Source organism: Phytophthora infestans, genomic scaffold (assembly GCF_000142945.1).
Source record: "Phytophthora infestans T30-4 supercont1.10 genomic scaffold, whole genome shotgun sequence".
In the NCBI taxonomy this organism is placed as follows: Eukaryota; Oomycota; class Peronosporomycetes; order Peronosporales; family Peronosporaceae; genus Phytophthora; species Phytophthora infestans.
Window position 1 is genome coordinate 1,363,122 of NW_003303749.1, and position 14,714 is coordinate 1,377,835.

The window sequence follows — 14,714 nt, forward strand, 5'->3', positions numbered from 1 at the left end:
TTCCCGATGTCGAAGTGTTATTACAAGTATAAAGTGTAAATGGGCTGCGCGAAAGCATCCTATTCTGCAGCGAAGAAGATCGAATGCCGGACATGCAAACGCACATTATTGTAGGACCGTTGGCAATGCAATACCGTACTGTAGCAACATTAGGTAGCACTATTAGCACCAGTACATGTACATGTAGTCATTTTGGCTGTTGAGTTGTCCGTTTGTGGTCTTCACACCGTGCCACCGTGTGCATCTTCCACGGCCACCGTGGACGATGCACACGAGAATTCCAGCCGATGCTGGGGAATCGGTACAGTATGACGAGCGGAGATCTTGGGGCACGATGAGCAGTCGTTCAACACCAGCACAGTGTGCTTGGGAGCTCAGCTTTGTCATTCATTCTACAATTTACCTGTTGGTTCAAACACAGGCTTATTACCCACATCAACAGACATGAAGGTTTTCTTTGCCGCCGCTCTCATCGCTGCCGCTGTGGCCACCGCTTCGGCCGACTCGATGGGAAACATGCAGACAGACCTGACGCAGCCGCCGACGGCCACTTACGCTGCTGGTACTGACACTCTCGGCTCTTCAGCAGGAACTACCGGTGGTAGTGATACTGGTAACAGCCCTATCCAATCTTCCGGCAACGGCTGGGGTGGCCTCTTCAGCGGTTCGACCGAGACGGGCGGATCTACGGAGACTGGTGGTTCACCCGAAACTGGCACTGGTGGATCCATGGAGACCGGCGGATCTGCAGAGACTGGTGGCTCACCCGAGACTGGCGGCTCCGCCGAGACCGGTGGATCTATGGAGACCGGCGGATCTGCAGAGACTGGTGGCTCACCCGAGACTGGCGGCTCCGCCGAAACCGGCGATACCGAGACCGGTGGATCTATGGAGACCGGTGGCGCGACCCAGACCAGTGGTTCTACCGAAACCGGTGGATCGACCGAGACTGGCGGATCTACTGAGACGGGTAGTTCCCCCGAGACTGATAGTTCTACGGAGACCGGTGGATCTATGGAGACTGGTGGCTCGCCTGAGACTGGCGGCTCGAGCGAAACTGCTCCGGGTGGTTCCAATGAAATGAGCACGCCCACTACTTCATCTGCGGGCTCAAATACTTGGAGCGCGCCCTCGACGCCCTCACCTCCCTCGGCACCTTCAGCGTGCCGGCGTCGTCTTCGTGCTTAAGCGTGGTTTTAATGTGGCCTCGATGAAGATGGCCACCTCAGCACCAGTTAAAGATAGGACCCCGCTATTCGAGCGGACGAGCTTTCAGTGCGCAGTGAGTGTGTATTTGGTGCGATATGTGTAATAGTAGTGTGCTTTATTGGGAAAACAGTGTTGCCCGCCTGACTACTATTACAATAAAATAAAACTTTTGATGTAAGAAAATCTGCAGTGCAGCACGTTGTAAATTTGAGTCTACCGGTATTCGAAACGAAATGCTCGTTATTTTAATAAATAATTTAGTCAAAAAGTACTACTTAGCATTAATATGGGGTTACGCACACCATAGTTAACGATACAGCCTTCGTTTATTTTAGATATCAAAACTCATGGACTTGTGTCGAGACTTCATAACCAAGGGGGGAGACAGGTCCGTTTCTTTTTATGAGGGGGGGAATGCCCCCCCCCAAATTTCCAGGATTTCCAAAAAAAGTGTTAATATTTTCCTTTTTAAAAACAAATATTTTTCAAGAAAACAAGAAGGACGTGCCTACGCTCACCAACTGTTTTGAGCATAAAAATGTATATTGTGATACCGGTATTCGATTTTCTGAAAATCAAAATTTGGTATTTTTGAGCAGCTAAAAAGCTCTGGCTCCATTCGCTCGAGTCTACTCGAAAAACAAGCCATTCCACGCAGATACCTGTTGGTACGCGCACACGATGTCTGTCGTGACACCGAAAAAGAGAAAAGGCGGCGACAAACTCAACGAAGAGGATGGGGAGCCTGTGCAGGGGTTTCCCTCCTTCCAGGGCCTATTTTCATCCTGGGAGATCTTTCAAGAAGCGTTTAACAGGTATGCTTATACTTAATAGTGCTAAAACGTAGTTTGCGGGGATTCCTAACATAAGCTTTTGCTTTTGACAGCTATCAGAGGGACACACACCAACTCTACAAAATCCGCTCCACAATATCCGTCAAGGAGCGGAACAAATCTCGGTCTAAATAGGCTGTGCTGAGTGGTTCTACGGCAGAGTTATGGGACTAAACACTGGGCAATTATGCAATGTATTTCATTTGCACGCATGGCTGATATTTTAAGCCAAGGGGTAAAGGAAAACGTACAGACCACATCATCTGTTCGATCAAATGTCAGTAAAGCTGAACACAATTTTGGTCAAGGGGAGGGATGGACTGTTCAAAATTCGAGTATCGACTCACTACGCTGGGCACAATCACGCCGTTGGTTCGGACGTATACTATTCGTATTCCGAAGCGCGTTAAGTCAACTACCCGGGCACGCAGAGCTTTATAAAAACACTCATTCAAGTAAATATTTTCGATGCAATTTGTAGCATTTAGTATATGTCTTACCCTTTGCAGTCACACCTAGGCGGGTCGAAAAAGAAAAAAAATTTAAGGTATCTCAAGGAAGTTTCGGGTAAGCCAATTTTACCTAAAGATATGGAGAACCTTTTCGCCAGGATGAGGAGAGAAACGTACACTTCGGACGATGATAATGTACGCGGCTCGCAGCTTCTCAGTGATTTCAGCGAGGGTACTGGAAATGCTGTCAACGTCTTCAGGGATAAACATACCGGTCTGACGTCATGTATCACGTTTCAAACTGCATTCATGAGGAGCATGACTCGCAATTTTCCTAAAACCGTCTGTATCGATGCTATGTACGGCACTAACCTCAATCGGTACGGATAATTGGTGTACGGTTCTCCAACGTATCTTGAATTGGTTAACTAATCACCAACGCTTAACGTTTTGTGTGTTCATGGATATCATTTGTTCAGCTCCATGGTCACGGATAAATTTGGATGTGGTGCGTTCGCCCAACATGCTCTTGTTGATGGAGAGAGTAGGTCGAATATGGAGTGTGCTGTGTCTGCATTCAAGGAGAACAACCCGGCTTGGAGAAATGTCAGAGTGATTATCATCGACAAAAACTTCACTGAACTGGCGCTGTTGAAAGATGCGTTTCCAGACGCTGTTGTCATTTTGTGCACCATTTTCACGCTATTGATTACTTGAAACGAGAAGTCAGTAAGGAGAACTATGGTTTCACAAACTTTGACAGAGCTCACGCAAAAAAATCTGGTTGCTCTGATGGTTCGTGCGGGCTCAAAAGAGTATTTTAATCATTACCTCGCCGCGTTGAGGCAGATGTGTGGAAAGAGACCTGCGTTGATGGACTACTTCAAAGTGAATTGGTTGAACTGCAAGGATTTATGGTGCATGTTCAAACGTGGCGAGATTCCTCATCTCGACAACAATACGAACAATTGCTTAGAAGCAAGTTGGGGTGCCGCAAAAGACATTTTGAATCGGCACATGGCAGTGGACGAATGTATTGATCGTTTATTGCTCCTGCCGCAGTATGCGGAAGATGGATACTGGGCGAACGTACGCCGTGTCGGCTGCCGGTACAACTATCAATACGATGATGAAATGAGAATTTTGGCAAAGCTGTCTACGCGTCATGCATGTGATTTGGTGGAGGAAGAGTATAAACTTAGTCAGCAGTTTACGTACCATGTATCATCAGATGAAGAAAGTTCTTCATTTGTAAGTCTGGCGAGCGAGGAGTCGGATGAAACGTATGCTGCCAGCGTGGAGGAAGGCCGATGCAGCTGCAGCTTTACCGCACATTGCTGCTTCCGTGTCGCCAAATCATTTACTTGTGACGTCAGCAACAAGACGCCTGCTCCGTTATACCTTACAATTCTGTTTCTGCACGATGGCTAATTGCTGACGAAGAATGTGATGATGATACTGCAAGGCGATTCCCAATGAAGGATGTAACGGTTTCATCGGCTCGTGTTTTAGGCCACAACGAAAAATATCGCGCCGGAATTGCGGTTTGTCAGAAAATTGCAGAAGTTATTGCAGATAAAGGATCGCGAAGTTTCCACGAGTGGCTGAGCTATCTGTCGAAATGGAATCAATCGCAAGACTTGATGGTGCTGTTCCCGTTTCTCCTGTACACACGACTTCATCAATTCCTGGCACAGTTGGGGGAGATGTCACCGATTTTGGCGATGTTGGTGTACAAATCACCAATTCTAGTAACACTGTGCAAGTCACCAGCGGTGGAGATGATGTAGAACTAAATATTGGTGAACAAGTCACCAATTACAAATGTGTTGTGGAGATAAGCACGAACTTAGAGAATGCTGGTGACTCTGTCACCAATCCGGACACCAATTCTGAAGGCGTTGTTGGCAGAACAACCGATCATCCTACGTCTGTGGAAGGTTCTGAAGAAGAGGTGGCACCTCTGATGTTGAGCGTTGGTGGACATGCCACCAGTGCTTATGACGTTGGGAGTAGTGTCACCAGTTCAGTCAGAAATTCTCCAACCACAATAACAATGACACCGCGCTCGACTTGAAGAGGCCTTAGTTTAGGTTTCGACACAGCAAGCGACGCTGGTAAAAAAACGGATTGTCAAGCTGAACCCGACCAGCAACCCTGCAGAAAGACCCACAGAACCGAGCGCAACTAAGAAAACCAAGGCTCGCAAAGGGATTGGAGAAACTAGTGTGTTTGCGGATCAGCTGACTACAGTGGGTGATTCCACACTTGCGACTCTTCGCGAATATATTCACATGAAAAGGCTGTCGCTATCGGCGATTGTACCGGTGTTTTCAGCCATCCGTCGAGGAGGCGATATATAAACGTCCAAAGACTCGCGTTAAAAAAACCTGGAGAAGAGTTGCAAACTGAAACCAACATTCGGTATGTCATTCCTAAAGCACTGGTGGACAAATCTGCTCAAGCTGGTAAACATGCTGCGAATTGAGAGCTGGCTAATAGCAACAGGACACCAGCGGCAGAAGAAATTTCTGTGCATATTTTGGATGTCGGAATATTTTCACTGCGGGACATTGATACCATGAAGCAGTGGCCAAAGTTAATTAGAAGCACGCGGAGTCTAATCAAGTGGGTTCAATCGCAACCAGAAAGCGATGTGCGACGTGAGATCCTGTCTAAGGTGCCCCAGATGAACATGTACTCTGAAATTAAACCTCGGATTGGTGAAATTATTATTCATTTCGAAGAGCTGATTAAATTCGTGGGCATCATGCGGATGCATTTTCGTTGCAGCTCTTCATACGGCCCACCAAGCACATACAGTTGGGCAAAACAGAGGGGGTCTCGCTGAAATTTCGTAGTAGACCCTGTCTAATTGGGATTCAAAGTGGAAGTCGAGAGAAAGAGAATTATCGACACTAAGCAACAAATTCTAAGCAAAGGTGCAGTAAGACGCGTGGTTGTTTCCCTCTAAACATCCAAGTAGACGTGGCGCATTGGTGTGGCACTATCGTTGACTTTCGAAGCTGCTCAATCTGGATCTACGACCCAAAACAAAAACTTGACTACATTGATAAAGTGGAACATATCATGAAAAGTTCCGTGGTCCCTCTGATCGATCCCGCATTTGTATTTAATTTCAAATACTCTTCTGCTTGGCTATAGAAGGACGGGTATAATTGCGGTGTTCTCATCGTAAAGTGGTTTGAAACGTATTTGAAAGTGGCGATGCCCACGGAACCCGAGGAAAATCTGAGCGCGCTGACACCGCAAATATCGGACGAGGATCTCGACAAGTGCAGATACACAATGTTTGAAACAATGTGTCTTGACATTTTCGAGAGCTAAGCCAAAAGTAAGTACAAGTTTTTGTTATGTAAGTGTATCACTTATGGAACTTTGCACCCTGCCAACTACAAAGAGATTTGTTTTTATAAAAATACTTTCATACGGATATTTTGGTTATGTGAGTAATCGAATTTACCGGGTAAATTGTTTTTTTCTACCCGATAGTTGGTGAACGTAGGGAGAGCCAAACAAGAATGGCAAATAAATATATAAACAGAATTCACGAAAGTGTAAATGTTCATGAAATTCAGCTTATTCTCTTCCAGCTGTACTTACAGAGGCATTCGTCGCTGGGATGCACAACTAAATCGATCTAGTACTTCATCGCGACTGAAACTAGCAGTGAGATTATTCGCCGTGCTCAAAAGGAGCAGATCGGATAGCCATTCGTCGCCGATCTGAGTTCTTAGTCTCGTTTTAGCACGTTTTATTACCGAAAATGAGCGCTCGGCGCTTGCGGTTGACACAAGTACCGTACACACGAGATGGGCCATTCGCCACAGCGTAGGGAAGATGGTATGTGCATCCGTAGCCATCATAGTGAGCCTTAGTTGGTTTACTGACTTTGTGTTCTCAAACCGAATGTCGTCACGGTACACAGCTAGAAGGAGGACTCGCCATTCTCTCGGACTGCGTTCGGAACATCTGCTTGCTGCAGAAGTCGCAGGCCACGTCCAAGCAACTGTGTTCTCCGGCCCAATCGACGGCGTTCCAAGCCTAGAGTGGAACGCCTGGCCGTCGACAAGGTTGGAAATTTGCGTTGGACCTCCACGCGGTAGTGGCTTACAGAAAGGTAAGGAGCCTAGTGCTCAGTTTGGAGCTTTAGGTACAAGCTCAGTCGTGATTTTCCTTCTTACAAGAGAAGAGCTCAAGGATACAGCAACAACTTTACATTTACGTGATAAACCTAAGTTCCTACGTCGGCCTGCTAAATACACGACCCCGACCTAAGGAGGATTACCGCGACAATTTGGTGGAGGAGCAGGGTATCTTCTCGCCGAAGAATCGTATAAACGTAAACGCGGAGTGAGCCGCCCCTTTGGTAACGGAACGCTATGAGCGCCCACGGCTGGTCTGGTGAGGGACACGGCGGCGAGACAAGGGAAGAAGGTGGGGGATGGTCATCTCCATTTCTGCCCGAGTCACTTTTCCAAGCCGAGACCTACGAGGAAGACAAGCGCGCGTACCACCAGCGGCGGTGAACAGGATGAGTCCCGCGTTAAAGGAAGTGGAGACGTTCCAGCGGTAATTGGAATGCCTCGGTCGGCCGATTCAGAAGGACGGAGCGACGCTGGAAGGAACACGTCTAGCTACGGAGCCAAGTTCCTGGGTGTAGTGAAAGAGGTTCTGTCAGAACCTGAGACGCCTGAGAGACAAGAGCGGTTCGATGTCATCTTGGAACAGTTAGCTCGGCGGCCAGGGCAGAGCGAGAAGCTAAGAGCGCTCATGTCGGGGGCATCCCGAGACGTGGCGCTCTCGTTCGACTCGTCGCGCTCTTCGCTGACACCCCTCAGAGATACTGAGAGCGCTAGGGAGACAGCCACCCCGACAAACGTGACCTCGAAAGCAAGGTTCACAGGGGCAAGGACGACCCCGGGAACGGCTACGTACCTTTCAGTACGACCCGAAGGCCTAGTGACAACGCCAGCTCGATCGGTGACTACGCCTGCGAGGTCGATGTCCACACTTGCCCGATCAGCAGGAACGCTGGCCCGGTCAGTGGCGACGCCTGTCCGATCAATGACGGCCTCAGCGAGGTCCATGACCACGCCTGCGAAGTCTGCGTCGACACCTGCCAAATCGGTGTTGACCCCTGCTCGATCGATAGCTGCGTCCGCCCGGTCTGGAACGCCTTCCAACGACTCGAGGTTGCAAGCACAGGTGGAAGAGTCGGTCGAGCGAGTACTCCGGAAACTGACGTTGTCTCGTGAGTCTTGCGCTGGAAAGCCACGCTCGCGAACGGTGGGACCAGATACCCGCTACACGCCTGGGTCGGCCAGACTGGAACGTACGGAGTTGGAACAACCTTCGAGCGCGAGTACCAGAGACCTCCGATCCCTCGAGCTCCGACCCTGACGAAGACTTCGATGTCAGTGGGAATGACCTTAGGACCAGTTCCCGCGTATCGAGGTGTACCTCCGAAGGGGATCAGTCCTTACGAGGACGGGATAGTAGGCGGAACGCCCAGGACGAGAGCGCTCTATTCTCAGTACCAGTCGATGGCCCAGCCTACTGCCGGATGGGGCCAGAGTGGAACGCTACCCGCTTGACCCGCAGCTCCCGTTACACCGAGTCATGCGTACCCGAATCTGCCTACGCTAGGGATGCCTCTAGCGGCGGGAGGAGCATCATCGTCGTAAATGAGGAACCAAGGTCATGAAGGGAGCGCCGGGTCTCGAGGTGCTGAGTGTCGATGAGAGGGAGTTCCTGAACGCGCAGATTACCCTCGTCGAGCCGTTCCATACGTATGTATCCCGAATGAGTTGAAGAACGCTGTAAAGGTAATCGTTCCATTCTACTCGGAGACGGCTACGAACGAGAGAGCGGCAGCTTTCTGGCGTTTTTTTGAGAGGTGCACCTATGGGATGGACAGCCTGATGCGGTTGACGACGTTCGAGCAGTGCCTCAGGGGTGAGGTGGATCAGGAGTGGTGGTATAACTCGAGGATCGACAGTTTCGAGACCTTTCGGGTGAAGTTCCACAACCGATTCATCTGCCAAACGCCTGCCCAACTCTGGAGCTGCCTCAAAAACGCCAAGCGAAGTCGCGGTGAGCCGCCTGAAGAGTGGGGTGATCGTATCTCGACCATGTGCGAGGCCCTGAATTACCATGAGCCTCGAATGAGGTACGAGTTCTTCCTGGACGGCCTGCGGAACAAGCCGATGAGGGCGGTGTTGAATGGCAATATGGTCGCGACGATCCGAGGGGCCTGGAATCTGCTGATATACAAGAATCTGCATATACAGTCGAGGAAGAGGACAAGTTTGCGGACGGAGGAACGCCTGTGCCCCACTCGAACAACGCAAACTCGACGCAGTCGCAGATGTTACAGCAGTTACAGCTAATACATCAGTCCATGCAGAAACAGCTACAAGGTGCTGGGGTGCAGCAAGGATACATCAGTGCGGTAGTGCCTCCGGTTCCTCCTGTTCAAGGCGTTCCGACTCCGGTTGCGAACGCCTCATCGCCTCCGAACGCTTCGACACCTGGGAACGCCCCGTCGAACTTAGGCCCGCTGAGGATCAGACTCGGTCCTGACACCCGCACGACGGAAGGAGAAGTTGTATGCGGTCGCTGTGGACGAGTGGGATGTGGTCGCGAGACCAGCCCGAGCGGACAAGGGCGATGCAACAGGTGTAACGAGCTGGGCCACTTTTCTTCAATAGGCCGAGACCCCAAGGATCCAATCGGAGTGGGGAACGCCGTCGTATGGAGTGCTCTCTGCGGCGAGAAGGACCACCCAGTGGAAAGGTGCCCTAGCCTGGACCGACTGCGTAATCTGACGGTGAACGCGACCGCTGGGAACGCCACCGCGTCATCCGGAACGCCTCAACAACGAAGGTGGCAGAAGGGAGGGGAAGGAAGTGTCGCTCCTTCCTCTTGACTAAAGGGCGACACGCCGAGAAGTGAGGGTCCTCCTAGTCTAACTACTAGTGGACCCGAGAAGACTCTCGAGGGAAGTGTGACGGATGGGAAAATTACTCGAGGCGTTCCAGCCTCAAGTGCGAAGACTGAAACTGCTGAGCGGGAAACGAACGAAACGAGTAATCCAACGGAGCGGGTGGGCTCCAAACTGGAAAAGAACGAAGCGAGCATTCCAACGGAACGGGTGGGCTCCATACTAGCAAGAATGAAGAGAGCATCCCAACGGAATGGGTGGGCTCCAAACTAGAAAAGAACGAGGCGAGCATCCCAACGGAACGGGTGGGCTCTAAACTGGGAACTGGAAGAGAGACCAGTTTAGCAGAACGGACCAGCTTTCCGGGCGGCTCTTTGAGTGAGTCCGAGAGGAGCGAGGAGAAACGGGAAAAAGCAACGGAACGCTTGGCTGCTACGCGAGAACGAGGAGATGGAACGACGGAGCGTTCCGAACGAGAAGTAAAATACGAGACTGAAGCTACGGAGCGCTTCAGTGCGACTTCTGAGATTGACAAGAATGCCTTGGAAATGACGACTGAAGATGCCGCGAGTGCAAGAGCAAACCAAGTTTCGGTGGTAATAGGGGTGGTTAGTGCGACTACCACTCAGGAGACTGAAAATACTAAAGGGAAGGATTCTACAGGACGCTACGACTGCCTGTTCACCGACGAGGAGCTGGACATGCTCGAGCACGGTGAAGGTTACAGAGCAAGGGATGAACCTGAGGAGTACGAAAAGGAACTTGAGGAGCGATTGTACCCCGTGGATGAACAGGGAGTTCTGCTGCGAGCAAAAAGGAACGCCGAGGAGCAGGGAACGCCGACTCTATTGGAAATGAGTGCGGTACTAGGGATCTCAGAGGAAGTGCTGGAACGCACACGAAAAGTCTCGTCAGGAGAGCTAAGAACGCCTGAGTATTGGCTGGATTGGTATGACCGGAAGCTGGAGGCTTCTACGGGGGCAAAGCGGGCGAATCGGGACTTTAAGGACGCTAATGAGACAACGGAACGTGTAATGGGCTCCTCCATTACATAAGTAGGTAGATTTCTTTACATAAGTAGGTGCATCAGCACTCGACTAGCGTGTGCTGAAATGCTGTCATGCCATTGGCTGATATATGGGGAGCCAGACCCATTATTATCCAATTGGACTATGACGGGTATTTGGGTGGCCAGGGCTGTGGCCTTGGTCCTAAAAAAAAGTCAGAGTTGATTTTTCCTTAAACCTTAGACTCAGTCGTCCTGTTGCGAGCTTCCTCAACACTATAGTGATAGCAAGTAGCGGAGTAAATACCTGGCCCGTTACACCTGGTAGCACTTCGTAGTCCTTCCAACGACCAAGTTCGACATGAGCCAAGACCTCGACCACGCTGCCTTCCTCCATCTCACTCGGATCGAGTGGGAAGCTCTCCACCGCCTCGCGGCGGTGTCCGGAGAAGCCGTCATCACGTCGCTGCTGCGCTCAGCGACGCCCGACGAGCAGCGCGTTGCGGCACAAGAATTCATGGAACGCGAGCTCGCCGATGCGAATCGGCGAGTGTCAACTCCCTCGCGTGTCTCCACGAATGACGTCGTGAAGCTAGAGACGTCCACCTACTCCGGTGCCGGAGAAGATCGACTTCCGCTGAATCGATGGTTTCGAGAGATTTACATCGCCATCGCCTCGAGGTTGATCGAGGCGCCTTTCGCGAAGGTCCATTTCCTCCTCTCGCGGCTGTCTGGGAAAGCCAAGGAATGGGCTCTCGGCAAGTTGGTTGTCGATCTCAACGTCTTCCCCACTCTGGATACCCTCCAGAGTGACGTTCGGCTCGCGTTCGAGCCGCCGCAAGATGAATCCCGAATTCGGGCAGACTTCGTCGCCCTTCGGCAAGGCACGATGACTATGCGCGACTACGTCCAGAAGACACGACACCTCGCGTCGTGTATCGTGTCTAAGCCGATCGATATGGCCTCTCAGGCTCATGTGCTCGTGTATGGTATGCGCGAAGGCATGACGCGCTACTGCCTTACAAGATCGGACCCCTCTACGCTCGAAGAGGCATTCGCCCTCGCCCTACGCGAGGACTACGTGGTTACGGCGTCATACGCTCACGCGCTACCTGCTTCAGCTCGAGATTCTGCGCCCAAGCCCATGGACATCGACGCTATCGATGCGACGAGCAATCGCCAGCGTCATGTAGCGCGTCGGAGCGGTGTTCGGAACAGTCGTTCTCTCACCTGCTTCCGCTGCCGGAAGGTCAGTCATCGCGCGGCAGACTGCCGCGCGCCAGCTCCAGTGCTTGCGCATGTCGATGCCGAACCCGTGAGTTCTGACCGGCCAAAAAACGGTCAGGGTCAGTAGGCGCGGGGCGCCCTACTGGCTGGAATGGAGGTCCGGGTCCCCCGGTGGCAACTTAACCTCCTATCCCTCCTGTGCTGCATGCACACTTTCATGCCACCACCACGCCGAGCGATTCAAGATTGATCATTGTCAGTCCTCATGTCGCCAGTGCCCGGCGACCACAGCGAGCGCTCCTGGATTCAGGAGCGACCAGCAACTTCTTCCGCGCGTCGTGCTTGTCGGTACTCCCGTCGGACATCACTGTCCGCAAAGGTAGAGGGGAGGTCGCTGTCAAGTTGGCCGATGAGAAATCACGCCGCGTCGCGCGGCGCGAGATTACACTTCCGTACACGTTCGACGGTTTCCGAAGCAACGACGACTTCCTCGTCATTGAGATGAATTATGCGTTTGACTGCATCTTGGGTATGCCGTGGCTGTGGCGCTATCAACCTGAGATTGACTGGCTGGCCCGGTCGGTCAAGCGTCGCAGTGATTATGATGTGAGCGAGGTGTTCACGCACCTTCTGGTCGCCCAGAAGGATTGGCCTCACGTCACCGTCGTGGACCGGTCATCCACGACGCACGTTGTGCACAGAGTGAGCGATGGCCCTCTCTGCACGGCTTGCGCCAGTGCTGTTAGCTGACGAATCCCCGGCGACGCGGGGATGAATAACACTGCGTCGAGCAGGGGCTTCCCGCAGACGAATGAGATGGCGGTCGAGCAGGGGCTCCCCGCAGACGAACGGGATGGGCGGTCGAGCAGGGGCTCCCGTCAAATTGAGCCGGTGGTCGAGCAGTTGGCGCTCCCGCTGAACACTACCGCGGTCGACCAGGGGCTCCCGCTAGAGAGGGGTGACATCTCGTCCAGCGAAAGCGACTCATCATCCTCGAGCTCGCACTCGAGGCGGCGAAAGAGGAAGTCGAAGCGGCGTCGGCTGAAACCTCGCCGAGAGCCCGTACCAAGTGACAGCTCACCGACGGAGTCGGTCTGCGTGCTTGAGTATGTGGAAGGTACCTCTAGCCGCCGACGAACACTCGAGCTTGCAAACCGCCTGGCGAGGCAGGGTCGATCACTCGACTTCCAGGTCTCTCCTGGAAGAACTTTCTTCGCGGCCTCAAGGCCGATGAAATCAAACAAATTTGCCTGACCACCGACGCCGATTCGGCGTCGCTCGAAGTGAATGCAGTCAGTGACGACGTCTCGCGTCCAAAGAGCGCTGAACCGAAGTCGGCCCACGAGGACCGCTTCGCAGCGCAGTCTTGGGAAGCGCTACGCGAATCCGGCAATCCAGTCTACGAGTCCGCCCGCGAATATGAAGATACATTTCCGGATAAGATCCTAGCTGAGTTGCCAGCTGACCGAGGAATTCGCCACGAGATCGATCTCGTGCCCGGCTCGAAGTATTGTGTGACGCAGCAGTGGCCGCTCCCGCGAGATCAGGTCCAAGCTATCGATGACTTCTTCGAGAGCCGCCGCAAGGCGGGTCATGTGCGTGAGAGCACATCGCCGCACTCCAGTCCGACCTTCTGTGTGAAGAAAGCCACTGGCGGATGGCGCATCGTCCATGCCTTCAACAAGCTTAACGACGCTACCATCCCTGTTCAGACGCCGATTCCTCGGAAGGACATGGTGCTCGACGCAATGTCGGGTAGTGAGGTCTTCAGCGCCATCGACTTGACCGATGGGTTCTACCAAATCCTCATGAGGCTGAGCGATATACCGCTCACAGCGGTAAGCACTCCCAATGGTATGCTCTGGTAGTGGCTTGTTATGCCACAAGGCTTGAAGAATGCTCCCGCCACGTTCAATCGCATGGTGTCCCATGTGCTGCGCTCGCTCCGCGATTTCGCACCGAGTTATTTCGATGACATCTTCGTACACAGTCGCGCTGAGGGAGGCCTCAGCGCGCCTGAAGTCCACTTGAAGCATCTGAGGCAAGTCTTCCAAGTGATGCGCGAAAACAAGCTGTATGCCAACTTGAAGAAGTGTATATTCTGCGCGCCGGAGATTCCGGTGCTTGGCTGCTTTGTGAGCAAGAACGGCGTCCGTGCCGACCCCGAGAAAGTGTCGTCGATATGTGCGTGGCCTACGCCACAGAATCCCACTGAACTGCGTCAGTGACTGGGTCTCGCAAATTGTCTCCACAAGTACACGAAGAATTACGCCGGATTGATCCAGCCGCTCTCTTCGTTGTTGAAGAACGATGTGTCGTGGTCGTGGCCTTCCGCACATCAAGCCGCCTTCGAATCGGTGAAGAAGAGTCTCGCCGAGGCCCCAATCCTCGCGCTCCCGGATGACTCGAAGCCTTTTCACGTCGTCTGCGACGCGAGCGATTTGCCATCGGCTGGGCGCTGATGCAATGCGATGAAGAAGGTCGAGAGCGTGTCGTAAGCTACCAGTCCAGGCAGATGAAGCCGGCGGAGCGCAACTACCCTGTTCACGACAAGGAGCTCCTTGCGATGTGCTACGCTCTGATCAAGCTCAGAGTGTACTTGTTGGGTGAGGATACCTTCGCGGTGTATACCGACCATGCATCGCTGAGGACAGCGATGAAGAGTCCTCATCTCTCCCAGCGGATGGCCCGCTGGCTTTCGTTCTTCTCTGAGTACAGCTTCGTTGTCCATTACAAACCCGGCAAGAACAACATTCTCGCCGACGCTTTGTCTCGGCGTCCCGACTACGACCCACGCGGTGCATTGGGTCGACAACCTTCGCTGGAATGAAGACGATGTAGACGAGTGTGCCACGTGCGAGGCGTCAGGCGTCTACCTGACGAGCGTCTCCCCGGTAATGCCACTTCGCGACGAGATCCGAGCCGCTTACGACCATGACTCGATGTGCTCCAGTATACTGGAGCATCTCCGCTCTCCCAGCGCCGATACACTGGGAGCCCTTTCCCGCTCTGTGCGAAAC

General features: G+C 52.5%; 2 protein-coding genes across 2 annotated transcripts; both read left to right on the forward strand.

Moving 5' to 3' along the window:
• Positions 1-444: 444 nt before the first annotated feature.
• Positions 445-1,188, forward strand: PITG_06957 (uncharacterized protein; the record flags this gene model as incomplete). Its single annotated transcript, XM_002904887.1, has 1 exon — positions 445-1,188. One exon carries the CDS (start codon positions 445-447, stop codon positions 1,186-1,188), a length of 744 nt encoding a protein of 247 aa, XP_002904933.1.
• Positions 1,189-5,075: 3,887 nt separating this feature from the next.
• Positions 5,076-6,563, forward strand: PITG_06958 (uncharacterized protein; the record flags this gene model as incomplete). The annotated part of the gene is made up of 4 exons (XM_002904888.1): positions 5,076-5,217; positions 5,718-5,790; positions 6,121-6,184; positions 6,444-6,563. The coding sequence occupies 4 exons, from the start codon at positions 5,076-5,078 to the stop codon at positions 6,561-6,563; spliced, it is 399 nt and encodes a 132-aa protein (XP_002904934.1).
• Between the last annotated feature and the right edge of the window lie 8,151 nt (positions 6,564-14,714).